This window comes from Protopterus annectens, chromosome 5.part1 (assembly GCF_019279795.1).
Source record: "Protopterus annectens isolate FY-2018-M chromosome 5.part1, PAN1.0, whole genome shotgun sequence".
In the NCBI taxonomy this organism is placed as follows: Eukaryota; Metazoa; Chordata; order Ceratodontiformes; family Protopteridae; genus Protopterus; species Protopterus annectens.
The window spans coordinates 651,520,196-651,534,067 of NC_056736.1; the positions used below are offsets into that span (position 1 = coordinate 651,520,196).

Here is a 13,872-nt window from a genome sequence, read left to right on the forward strand (position 1 = left end):
CTTCTTTCTTTTGTTGTATAATCTTTTTATAGTAGGGATCCACCAGGGTGGCTTGTTTTTTTTTTGGCAAGACCTGGTTTTAACCACAAAGAAGAACCAATGGTATTGACCCGTTGTCAGGAACTACAGGTTAGCACCAATCACAAAACAATGACAGTTTACCTAGGTTTCATCTTTAATAAACAGACTTCTTCAGAACAAACAATCCTAAACACACTTGTGAGCATATATACTCTCACACTAATTACATTCAATTAACATACCCATCTTTCAATAAAATGTTAATTGGCTTAAATTCAACCTTAAGAGCCATCCAAATATATGAATATATGATGTACGTGCAATATAAATATACTAATACATTTAAAAATATATATATACGTATATTGGTAATGTTAATATACAAAGGTAATCTATATTCTTAATAAATAAATACGTCTAAAATATTATAAAATAATAATGTGAAAAAACATATATAAACTAAAAAACATGTGTAAACTAAAAACAATAACACACTACATATGCCAGTTAATATTCCGAAATACCAAAATATTTCAGTAAAATACACACTAAACCATATAGGTTTTATGCAACTGTTTATTCCTTAATATGGTTCAGTTTTAGAATGGGAGCCAAACTTATGTTGTCATTGATGCCTGGGAACACTGTAGCGTCCAGCCTCAACTGCCACTTCATTTCATATATGTCAAGGTGCACATCCAACACGGCACCTTGACTATCTTTTTTGATATGCTGTATTATACAAAATTTGAATTTATGCCCAAAGTTCTGCTCTATATGCCTAACTAAAGCATTGGTGTTTCTCATATGCTTTATATCCAAAATATGCTCACTAATTCTTTCTTTAAAAGTTCTACAAGTTTTTCCTACATAAAAGGCTGAACAGTGGACACATTTGGCTAAGTAAACAACATTTTTGGTAAAACAATCGTAATGCCCATATATATATCAATTGACACATTCGCTACTACAATTTTTGGACCAGTAACCAAAATGTGCAGACATGCGTTACATCTACCATTTGACACCGTATTAATGGCAGAAAATATTGTACCATTCAGTGGTCCGAGTATTGGCAATTTTCTGGAACCGCTGTTTGAAGTAAGTATCTATTTACCTAAAGAGTTTCAAAATAGTGGAGTAAATGCTGAAAATGAAAATTTGAATGTATTTGATCAACAGTTGCCTGACGTGGAAAACGGAGATGGTAGTAACTTACCAAAGGGGCGGTATTCTATGTGCTCCAGTTTTTTAGCTTTTAATGACAGTTGTGTTGACGAAAGTAATTTAACAACGACAGATGATATTTGTGATGGGGAACTGAGTCAACTATTGAATGTCATTGATGCCATGCAGGGGGCTGACAACGTTGTAGCAATAAGTACTCTGTGTATAGTCTCAAATGACTTTGGTGATTATCAAGTGTATAATTATTCCAATAAAAAAATAAGTAGGGAACATGCGAAATTATTATCAAAAGGCTTTTCATTCATTCCAGTGATGAGGGGAAATTTGAGCGAGGTCTTGATAGACTTAAAAATGTTAACCAGGAGAATGAACCTTAGGATGTATTTTGATAAAAAATTAAAAGAAGGAGGGTTTAGTCTAAGAAAGTCGAGTAAATTTAACCCACCTTTAAATGGAACTGTTGCCTTTTATGAGAAAATGTGTGAATTGGACATAAGAGAACATATGAGGAAAAACAGGAATATTGTTGTAAAAAGAGAATTTGATAAGGCTAACAATTTAAACAAAGATGAACAAAAATTGTTGAAGGAATTAATTAATGATAAAACCCTTAGGTTTATGAAGCCTGATAAAGGCAATGGTATGGTGATTATGGATATGAATGACTACACTGATTACATGCTAAATATGTTAGGTGATGACACATATGAAGAGAGCAGTTTGAATCAGGTACATATAGCGTATTTAAAAATAGATTTATTGATTGAAGACCTGTTAATGCAGGGGCAAATTGACGAGGCTGAGTATTACTGTTTGAAAAATGATTTTCCGAAGGTTAGTAGCATCTTTGGTATTCCAAAACTACACAAGGGATTGAACAACATTAAATTTAGGCCCTTCGTTGATGGGAAGAGAAATAAGACATGTTTTATTAGCATATTTTTGGACTTCCATTTACAGAAAGGGATAAAGAAATTTGATTATATTACTAAGGACTCATGGCATTTTTCGGAGAAGCTTAGAGCAGTCAGGATAAATGATCATACAATTTTATTGGCTATTGATGTTTGTAATCTCTTTTCGGTGATTCCAAGTGATATTGGATTGCAATGGCTTGAAAGTCAATTGGTAAGAACTGGGATGTATGAGCAGGATCGTATTAATGTGTTTGTCACCTTAATGGAAGCAGTATTGGATAACAATTATATATTTTTTGAAGGGCATTATTATAAGCAAAGCACCGGGGTGGCAATGGGGGCTGCTTGTGCCCCCATATATGCCAACTATATAATGTCCTTCTGGGAACAGGAATATGTTTTTGCTAGTCAATATATGCAATATATTCAGCATTACACCCGTTTTTTGGATGACATTTTTGTGATTTGGGATGGTAGTGTTGAAATCATGAAAACGTTTATAGATTACATAAATAATACAGTGCAATTTCTTAAGTTCACCTTTGACTTCAGTAAAAATGAGTTGTTATATTTGGATGTCAAATTAAAAGTGGACAAGGTTAGGAAATGTTTGACTTCTGGTATTTACAGAAAACCCATCTTTTCAAACTCATATTTGAATTATCATAGCTGGCACCCTAGCCATCAGAAAAAGGCCATAGTTAAAGGTCAAATGGTTAGGGCTGCCAGAATGGTAAGTGAAAATTATAATTATCTTAGGGAGGTGGAATTTATAAAGAGTATGCTTGCTAAACGAGGATATACCATTGTTCTGTGTGATTCCATTGGAGATGAAGTAATACGCAAAAGAAATGAAGGGAATTATATGGCATTATTGACCACGAACAGTAATGGGAATTTTCCAATTAATAATAAAAATTTAACAGTGGAATTGGGAAGTGGTATGATCAAAAATGCTACCGAAATGGGTGAATCTGAATTATATTTCATAACTACATATTCCTATGATGCCAATCATATTGTTGACATTATACAAAATAATTGGAGGTTGTTGAAATTGGATAATGATGTATGGGGTGAATTAAATAAGGCTCCAAAAAATGTATTTAGGAAAGGAAGGTCATTCAAACAGTTGTTGAAAATTGGAGGTTGTTGCTTAGGCGACATTGGCAATCAGAATAGGGGTAAGGGTAATTTTAAGTGTGGTACATGTAAAGCATGTCAGCACATTTTGGTTACTGGTCCAAAAATTGTAGTAGCGAATGTGTCAATTGATATATATGGGCATTACGATTGTTTTACCAAAAATGTTGTTTACTTAGCCAAATGTGTCCACTGTTCAGCCTTTTATGTAGGAAAAACTTGTAGAACTTTTAAAGAAAGAATTAGTGAGCATATTTTGGATATAAAGCATATGAGAAACACCAATGCTTTAGTTAGGCATATAGAGCAGAACTTTGGGCATAAATTCAAATTTTGTATAATACAGCATATCAAAAAAGATAGTCATGGTGCCATGTTGGATGTGCACCTTGACATATGTGAAATGAAGTGGCAGTTGAGGCTGGATGCTACAGTGTTCCCAGGCATCAATGACAACATAAGTTTGGCTCCCATTCTAAAATTGAACCATATTAAGGGATAAACAGTTGCATAAAACCTATATGGTTCAGTGTATATTTTACTGAAATATTTTGGTATTTCAGAATATTAACTGGCATATGTAGTGTGTTATTGTTTTTAGTTTACACATGTTTTTTAGTTTATATATGTTTTTTCACATTATTATTTTATAATATTTTAGACATATTTATTTATTAAGAATATAGATTACCTTTGTATATTAACATTACTAATATATGTATATATTTTTTTAAAATGTATTAGTATGTTTATATTGCATGTACATCATAATATTCATATATTTGGATGGCTCTTAAGGTTGAATTTAAGCCAATTAACATTTTATTGAAAGATGGGTATGTTAATTGAATGTAATTAGTGTGAGAGTATATATGCTCATAAGTGTGTTTAGGATTGTTTGTTCTGAAGAAGTCTGTTCATTAAAGATGAAACCTAGGTAAACTGTTGTCGTTTTTTGTGATTGGTGCTAACCTGCAGTTCCTGGCAACGGGTTGATACCAGTGGTTCTTCTTTGTGGTTTAAATAGTTTGGTGTGCCTTTTATTTTTATTAAGACTTGGTTTTAATCTGTTCAGGTACAGTTGACTGCATGCAACTGCTCAAGTGGTTATACAGGGTATTGGTGTACACCTCTGCATAGGAGTCCATGCTATCTGTATTCGAGGGGGCTTTGAAACCTCTTATACCATCCCTTTGTAGCAGGTAGCTTGTCTTTGAAAAATTCTTAAGCGTTTTTGAGCTTGATGAGTTATCTGGTCTCATAAGTATGTTGAACGAGACTGATTTATGATCTGATCTTACCCAGAAGAACATCATACAGTAGGGGGGTGAAATGCTCTCCCATGTTAATGAGTATACTGTCAAAGACATTTGAGGCTCTTGTGGGTGTGCTGACTAGCTGTTCCAGAATGTTTACATTGACAAAGTCCAAGAACCTCTGAGCCAGCATACTTGTGGTTATGCAAGTTTCCCACTCAATGATAGGATAATAAAAATAACCACGAGTAATATGTTCAGTTGTATGGCAAGTTCAGGTATGCGGTATGCTTTTCTTGTTTCCTGGTGGGGGAACTATAGCTAGCTATGATGTGGTAGGGGGCTCTGCCTATAGTTAATTGGATATGGAGTAGCTCAAGGGAGTCATACTGTTTGACCCATCTCAAGGTGTAGTTATCCTTGACGAAGATGGATACACCTCTTACTTTGCTTCTTTCATGCACAGTTTGTGGTCTGAATGTATGGAAGACATTGCAAACCTGCATGGCTAGGCTGCTTTCCATGCCTTTGAGTCATGTCTCTGTAACTGAACAGATGTCAGCATCTTCCAAAGTGAGGAGTGCTTCTAGGGAGTGCAGTTTCTTGCTTAGACTCCAAATATTAAGCAATAGTACCTTGAGTGTATCTAAAGAGGATTTTGTTATGTTGGGGGTTGTTTATCTTGACACTGTCTAACAAAGGCACAATAGGGGTGGCTAATGCCTTTGCCAGTATCTGAAAGGCTGCAGCAGGCAGGTGCAGACCATCTCTGGCAAAGCAGCATGGACTGTCGGTCATGTCTTCCCCGGCTAACAGATTTGAATTCCCTTGAACTGGCACCACAAGCTAAGTCAGTTGCTAAAGGCAATCATTTTTTGTTTGTATTGTGGTATCATCCTTAGTAAAAGCAGAATGCTGCTTAAGGGTAGGTTTATATCTGCCTGTGACACATAATCTGAAAGCTCAGTCATGTCTCTCTTCACATAGTCCAGTGAGGTATGTCTCAAGTCACTCACCCTCACAGTGGACTATGACAGAGTCATACCAGTACTTGTGCTTGAGTGACTTAATGGATCCTCGCAACTGACAGGCAGCTAACCATAACCCGCTCCTTATCCATCCTCTTGAGGGGAACATCATAATGGGGTCACCTATGACCAATACATTAGGTTTTGTGATGTTAAGCCTTATGGGCTTATTTGTTGGGACACTGATATGTGTGTTATTACGTGTTGTTTTTTTTTTGTGTGTGTTGTTAGGTGTGTAAGTAGTTTCTGTTTGGAAGTTCTCTGATCTTTTGGTAAGTTATTAAAACTGCATGCAAAAGTCTCAAGTGTTTCCCCAACCTAAACAGACCAGGCTACCTCCCAGTGCACTAGATGGAAAATATACTGACCTTTCCATGTAAAAACAAGTGTTTGCTAAAGTGTAGAAATACACTATTTTATCCAACAGCTAGCTAGATAATGAATTTAGAGAAAATAAATCAGTAGAACAGGCAATGAGAGGCAAAATGTACTTTTTCAATATAAGCACAAGGAAAGGCAAATAAATAATTCAATATATCAGTAGCAGTGTAGAAAGGAAGGAACTTATTAAGCTCAATTTTGAGCAGGGGTGGGCAGCTTAAAATCACCAGGTTTAAAAAGCAGATCAACAAACAGGAGGAAAATCTAGCAGGAAATCACCAGCAGTGCTTTAGTTTATGCAGGCTTGAAATCTTTTCAGCAAAAGACAAAGGTGCAGAAATTCACTGTGTATTTAAGTATCACTTAAGAGACAATTAACTAATGAAAAAACATGAAATATGCAGCCTAGATAAGTGCCAATCTCTCACATAGAACAAAAACACCAGGCCAATCAGATTTCTTACTGCAATGTGATCTTAGAGTTGGTATAAATAATTAGCAGGCAGTGTGTTTTTTGTGTTGTTGGGGGGTGTTATGTGGATGTATGTCAGTTTTTTGATTAACTACATTGTCGACCAAATGAGTTTCAACAATGTGGTTTTTCAATAAACTGACATCAATCCCTATATCTATATTTATAGTTATAGCTATATTGTGCTCTCTGTTGAAATATCAGCACTTGAAATGCTGAGTGCAGACATGGTGAAAAAAAAGACATAAAAATCCAGGAGAAGGGTGAATCTCAAAAATCCCTCTTTTCTTTTGCACTTCTTTTTGCAGCAGGGCAATCCCCCTGCACCATCTGATGTAGAGGGCAAGCCCCCTATACCCCCAGAAATTATATCTATCTATCTATCTGTCTATCTATCTATATATATATATATATATATATATATATATATATATATATATATATATATATGTCAACTGAGAGATTGCCATACCTTGGAAATGGCCATCTCAGTACTTAGTATATCTAAGCCTGCTCTGTGTTTTGGGACTTGCTGTAGCGGTTCCCGAAATTTTAAATGGTTATCCTATATTTATATTCATATTGTATAATATATGTTTATGTTAGTCTATAAGCATGTGTGGATATATAATGTAAATGTACAAAACCATAATTATTTTAAAAAAATCACATCTAAACTGTGATGATGTTATATGGTAACTACATTACTCGACAGCTGTTTCTGCAGTTTATTAATTGACATAAGCTGCCTTTTTCTTTCTATAGTTTCTCAGTATTGTTTCATATATGTATATATTATATTCTGCAATTAAAATATATAGTTGTATGAGAAATCTAAGAGATATTTTTTTTGTTTTTCAGGACCAGTTTATCTCATATTTGAATACTGTTGCTATGGTGACCTTCTGAACTACTTACGAAGCAAAAGAGAAAAGTTTCACAGAAACTGGACTGATGTCCTCATACAGAACAGTTTCAGTTTATATCATAATTGCAACACAGATCATAACTGCAGGTATATACTGTGCTAACATAATGCTCTGAAACATTAATCCCATGTTATGTTATGCTTGTACCATGGTGTGCATCAGTCACCTATCCAAGTGTTTCTTATCAACAGTAAACAAATATTTTGCAAGGTTATCAAGCTGTGGCCAGTGCCGACATAATTGTGTAGAAGCATAAGGAAAGCAATAAGCTCACAGGGATTCTAGATCTTGATGGGGAAGCTCACAGAGGAAATAACTGTTACATATACACAGGTGGCTACATATACACAGTCGGTTACATATACACAGGTGGCTACATATACACAGTTGGTTACATATACACAGGTGGCTACATATACACAGTCGGTTACATATACACAGTCGGTTACATATACACAGTTGGTTACATATACACAGTCATTTACATATACACAGTTGGTTACATATACACATTTGGTGAGGAGAGTACCCGAGATGGTACCCAACTAAATCAATTTAAGTCATAAGGATTGCTAGTGATATGATGATCACATTACTCAGAGTGAAATATGCTGCAGCTAGTGTTCTTGGTTATGCAAATTGCAGGAAGTCATAATATTGCCAACCTTGCCGCATCTTAATTTGTGACTGGCAATACACTAAGGCGGGTGGTTTCTGCACTTACAAGTGAAGCTTTCTTAGTACATTGAATGTAAAGTTTTCTTTTAAATGTTGTATCAGTATTGCCTTGTAAAGAGCTAAGCTTTCTGTTTTCTTTAACAGAGGTAGCAACAGTGACCAGTCTGGATAGAGTGTACTGGAAAAGGGCGTGTCCCCTCATGGGTCATAATTTTGGGTATCATATAGTTCCACCATAGAAAAGATTGCCTGCTGATTAAAATGTTGTGAGTGAATGCTGGATACTTAATAACAGAATCATGAAGCAGATTCAGAAATTCAGTATTAAGTTGCTCCTTCTTGATACGTGTGCAGTTTGCTTGTTAAAGTTGGGCAGCATAGCAGCGTCCCTAAATAACACCACTCACTCCTAATCTGTCTGACCTCTCCTACTGCTCTATAGCCACTTTACTACTGGCTGCCTCCCACCTTCCCACCCTGTTTCTCACTAACTCACCCTGTTTCTCACTAACTCACCCTGTTTCTCACTAACTCACCTTGTTTCTCACTAACTCGCCCTGTTTCTCACTAACTCACCCTGTTTCTAACTGCTCCCTCAACGTCTTCAACTAAGCTGCATACAGACTGGTTTTGTCCACCCTGACTTTGAGAAATTTATCTTACCAACTTGTTTACTTCACTGTTATACATATTGCTCTCAAAAGATGTTACCTGTGACATCTCTTTGTGTGTGCATTTACTTCTGTTAATACTTTGTATGTCCAACTTGAGTTTTACACTCTATACTTTCTGTATTATTCACATTAATGCTATACCTTTGTTGTGTACGTCTGTGGAGCTTTGTTTCCTGGGCGTCTGCTGAAAAAGGGCCATAGCTCAGTTGGACTTTCCTGGTCAACAAATGTTAAATAAATAAATAAAATATAGGAGTTTATGAAGCTACAAACAAGTTGCACAGATATTTCTTTAATTTAGATTTAATGTATGCTTTGAGCAGTGTGACAATGGCATTCTGTATTTGGTGCTGGTATCATGAATCAACAGATTTTTTTGCAAGTGTTTTAAGAAAGGCAGGTTGTGTGACAGTGAGACTGCTACCAAGGGTAATATATTCTGGAGTTCTAGAGGAAGGACTGATTTTGTAATTCTTGCTTACAAACATTTAAAATGTTCATGCCATGCTAGTTTGCTTGTTTTACTCTTTACCTCATAAATTTGTAGTTTAAATGCTAATGTGGGGGGGGGGGGTCAGCTTGTGGTCCTATGTACTTAAATGTAGTTACACAGTCCTCTGTGATATTAAGTGTTTTGTAGGTACCAAGGTAAGTTTTACAACAGTAGATGCTTGACTTTAGTGGAGGCATTGTGCAAAAATTTCCTTGGTACCCACAAAACATTTAACATCACAGAGGAAAATTAACTCTTGTCATAACTAGTAAAAAGTTGCCTAAGAGACTGCAGGCAAACCACTCAAGTACTCTAGAAGTGAGTTGGCAAGAAATGCCCAGCTGGCTGACCAGGTTATCATGATTCATTGCATTAAACCCTGCTAAGAGATAAAATAAAGGAGGATTGAGAGCAAATATAACCTTTTTTTGTTTACCCCAAGAACTTGCCTAATAACTGCTTTACCCTCACCAAATTTGCCCTGTGTTACAGAAGAATAGAAAATTGGGTAATTCTACGCTAAACAAGAGTGTTATGGCTCATTTGTTCCTGCACAGAATCCCTAACAGCCCTCCATTCCCCAGCAAGGGTTTGGTGGAAGGGGCTGGGCTAGCTTGTTTGTCTTGGGGAGGTGCCCTGCCCACTTCCCATGCAAGTACTCCAATGGCAGCTCCTTAGAGCCACAATCGCTGCCTCTAGAGGGGAAGTATAATTCCACATGCCAGTTACCCTTCAGCTGTATAATGTGAATGCAGTAAAGCAGCAGGTGTTTAGCCAGCTTAGGACTGCACTACCAACAGTGAGCCCTGACTCCAATTCTCCCCACGCAGTTTATATAGGCATTCGAGATGCTAACTAAACTTGGTTCACCTGCATTGTCAGCACTTTTGCCCTCTGTGCCTTGAAACAAAATGTAACTTTCTTTGATCCCTCACCATCAAGACACCATTAAAAGTAGAAGTATCCATGCTGGAACAAGGCAAATACACTCAACTCACAAAAGTCTCTCCACGCTTCTTCCACAAATCTTTATTAAATAGATGTAAGCGCTTTCAGAATGTAAAACATTGCTTCTTCAGACACAAATTGAAGCAACTAAACTACCTTCTACATACAAAACTAAAACACATTCAGCCAGCAGCAGTTCATGGAGTCACACTAGTAGTGCTTTTTGTACACATCAAGACACCATTAATCACTGTCAAGAGAGCAGTTTCAGTTCTTTGTTAAGATCTAGAACCAGACTGTTATGAACTAAAGAAGTCACAGGAAGTACATTATGATTATAGGTACTCATATACTAATTTATCAACAGCCTTACTAATAAAAGGAAGGCTAGAACCTGTTTAGAAACTAATCAGATGAATCCCGAGAAGACTTCTTAAAGATAGGGATAATCAACACTTGATGAAAAACCCTCATTAAGGAGCTCCAAACAATTATATAACTAAGTTGATCACAGAGCTACAAAAATTACCAGACCAGCTTGTAGTCACTATAAGAAATTTAATTCCAAGAAATCAAAGTATTCCACAATCTAGATAGCACAATACACTATGCAGAAGACAGAACTTTTTTCCTGTATGATTTTTTGCGCTGCATCTGCCAACCATCAAATTTATTTTTATGAGCTAGACCCATTTGATTTCCCATCCTGGGTATTCCTCAGTGATGACGAGAACTGTCAGGGGAGGAATGATCATACAGGCAGCCTTAGCAGTGGTTGGTATCCTCACTTACACCCCAGCAATGACCACATATTTAGTATTGTCTTAACCCTTTCCTTGGTGGTGAACAAGTGACTCACATCACTCTGAGAGGCACTATGGTCTCCCTGTGTAAGAGCATACTCTCAAACACTTGCAACGAGGGTTACTGTATTTGTGGCTTTGCGACCAAATGTCTAGTCCTTGACTGTCCTTTGTTTCACTATCCTGCCTCCAATGGATGTGGTACTGGACAGATAAACTACACCCTTTGTTCCCCAAGGATAGACATTACCATACTCCAAATCTGCTCCAGAAAATACCCAAAATGATGAACTTGGGTTAGGTGGGACGTAGAGCTTTATCTGTCTATGGCAAAGGTGATGGCTAGAAAACAATGCCTGATATTGGTAAGCTTATTAGCAAAACATTGGGCAGTTTCCTCCCACTAAGTGAATTATAATGCCTTACGAGTGGTCTAACATGCCAGATTGCAGAGTCTACCAGCCACATGAAAGAGTGTGGCTAGATTACTTAAGTCCACCAAACTTTCACAGGCAGGATCCTTGTCTTCATACATGACATTTGTATGTGGTCAAAAGCATAACAGCCAGATGCCCAAGCCTGATCTCAGCCAAAGTGACCTTCTCTGTAGTTATTCTAACCTATATATCTGCCTATTCTAATCTATATATCTACCTACACAGTTCTTGAAGCTCATAAACAAACCATGGCTCAAGTGCTGCAAGTGGCATGAGATGTGTCATTCAGGCTTAGATCACTAGAGACAGTTCTACTTAAGATGCCACCAGCAAATCTGGATAATGAGCGGAGATCTTCAGTAGAAACTAATACATCAAGGTAATCAAAATGCCTCTACAGATGTCTCTCATCTCCATAAAATACTAGCTCTACACTAGTTGGAGAAACCTATAATAGCTCCAGCTTAAAGTGAACCAGGAAAAAGAGTGACCATGGGACAGGTTCCACCAAAAGGTTCAGGGTAACTAGACCAAACCAGAACATCAAATCCAAAGAATGTCCTTAAAAGCAAGTAATAGAGGGATGATAACCTGAGTAAAACTCAAACCCCCACTCCATGTAATATAAAGAATGTCCATGGGAAGTTCAGTAGTTCTGTCATCATCTCATGTATTAAAATCATCCCAAGACTAGCCGTCATTGATGTTCTTGCATGACATTGATGAAGGACTTGGCAAACCTTTGAAGACAGTATCCCAAGTAACCAAAAGGATGGTACGTTAGAAGAAATATGTAATTCACTGCTGTTGTGAGGACAGATTTAGTTGATACATAAACAGTTAATCTGAGCCATTCATATCTGCATTTGCAAACAAATGGTGACCCCACATTTGATATTATCTTGCCTGGGGTTCTAAATAATAGATCTGGTTGAATATTAGTTGATAATGAGGTCCAAAGGTATTCCCAAGCCAGGTATATATGTTTCACGTTAAACATCTCCAAACAAATCAGACTGAGCTAGATATATTTTATATAAAATGGCCAGCTCAGAGAGAGACTCTCTCTTTACATATATGTATATGGAAACACTTTATATTCTTGAAATACTGACATATTGAATTTCAGTATCTCGTGACCATAAAGTTGAATGAACGGAAATCATGAACCTGGAAATGTCGAATCTGAAATGTTGAATCCACAGGTTCTTTAGGGTTTTGGGGAGGGTTTGTGTGTTTTTGAGTGTGTTGGGGAGTTTTAGGTGTAGGTTAGGGTAGGTAGGTAAGAATGTGAGTGTGTTAATGTTGGGAGTGGTGGTGTTTGTGTGTATGTGATGTGTGTTTGTGCGGGGGTATGTGGAATGTGTGGTGCTGGGTCATCTGTGTTATTAGTATATATTAGTAGGGAGGGTGTGGGGGTGCAGGGGGGCTTACACCACTGCATATAGTAAGGGTAGGTGTGTGTGTTTGTTTAGTTGCATTTGTGTGTGTTGTGTTGCTTTTTTTAGAGTGTCGGGAGGTATGGATGTTTGTGTTTGTATGTGTTGTGCAGTGTGTGTCATCTGTGTTTTCGCGGTTTTGTGGTTTCGGTGATATGGATTTTTGGCTTCATGGTCTCGAGATACTGAAATTCGATATATACAAACATATTTAGACAGATAGGTAGATAGAAAGATAGATATAGATATACAGATAGAGATAGTAACAGACATGAGTAGATGAACACCATTTGATAGCCAGATTCTAGGTTGGCTGATCCATAGCTTCAGTAGCAAAGGTTTGTTCAGTTTTTTATTCCCATTGTGAAAATAATTGGCAATATGACCAAATTGTGGACATACATAACATCTTCATAACATCTTGGGTTTCTTATACCATACACTGTTTTCTTTGCCACGGGCATCTCTCTTTCAGTCACTTGCTTGGTCAATGTTTGCCTTGTAGCATTATATCCTTGGTGTCATTTTTGTTGTTAAAGATTTATTACTTTGAAAGGTTTCATTGCTTGGCCTTTTCCAATGCTCATTGCTAGAACTGAGTTTTTTCCTTGTATCAGATACAAGTAGTATGCCTTGTAGCAGAGAATTCACAACAGTTTTACACTCAGCATTGAGTATATTTGAAACACTCTGTATACTCCTATCTACATGTAGGTTTACTTCTGCGGCTTCATATTCTGCAGCTATATATTATGTGATATCATTAGTTATGGCAGTTTGTTCCTCAGCACAGTTTTGTTAATTCATTTCTATGGCCATTATGTCTATTACATGCTTCTCAGTTTCAGTCCGCCCTACACAGACACACACACATACACACACACGCACACAGACACACACACGCACACAGACACACACACACACACACACACACACACACACACACACACACACACACACACACACACACACACACACACACACACACACACACACACACACACACACACACACACACACACACACACACACACACACACACACACACACACACACACACACACA

The 13,872-nt window shown here is 37.0% G+C and overlaps 1 protein-coding gene across 1 annotated transcript in view; it reads left to right on the forward strand.

Annotated features, from left to right (window-relative positions):
• The window catches only part of LOC122803248 (receptor-type tyrosine-protein kinase FLT3-like), a 495,076-nt gene that overhangs the window by 213,944 nt on the left and 267,260 nt on the right, over positions 1-13,872 (forward strand). Inside the window, exon 8 of the mRNA XM_044072843.1 lies at positions 7,268-7,421. Coding sequence (XP_043928778.1) covers positions 7,268-7,421 — 154 coding nt within the window. The remainder of the gene's footprint in view (positions 1-7,267; positions 7,422-13,872) is intronic.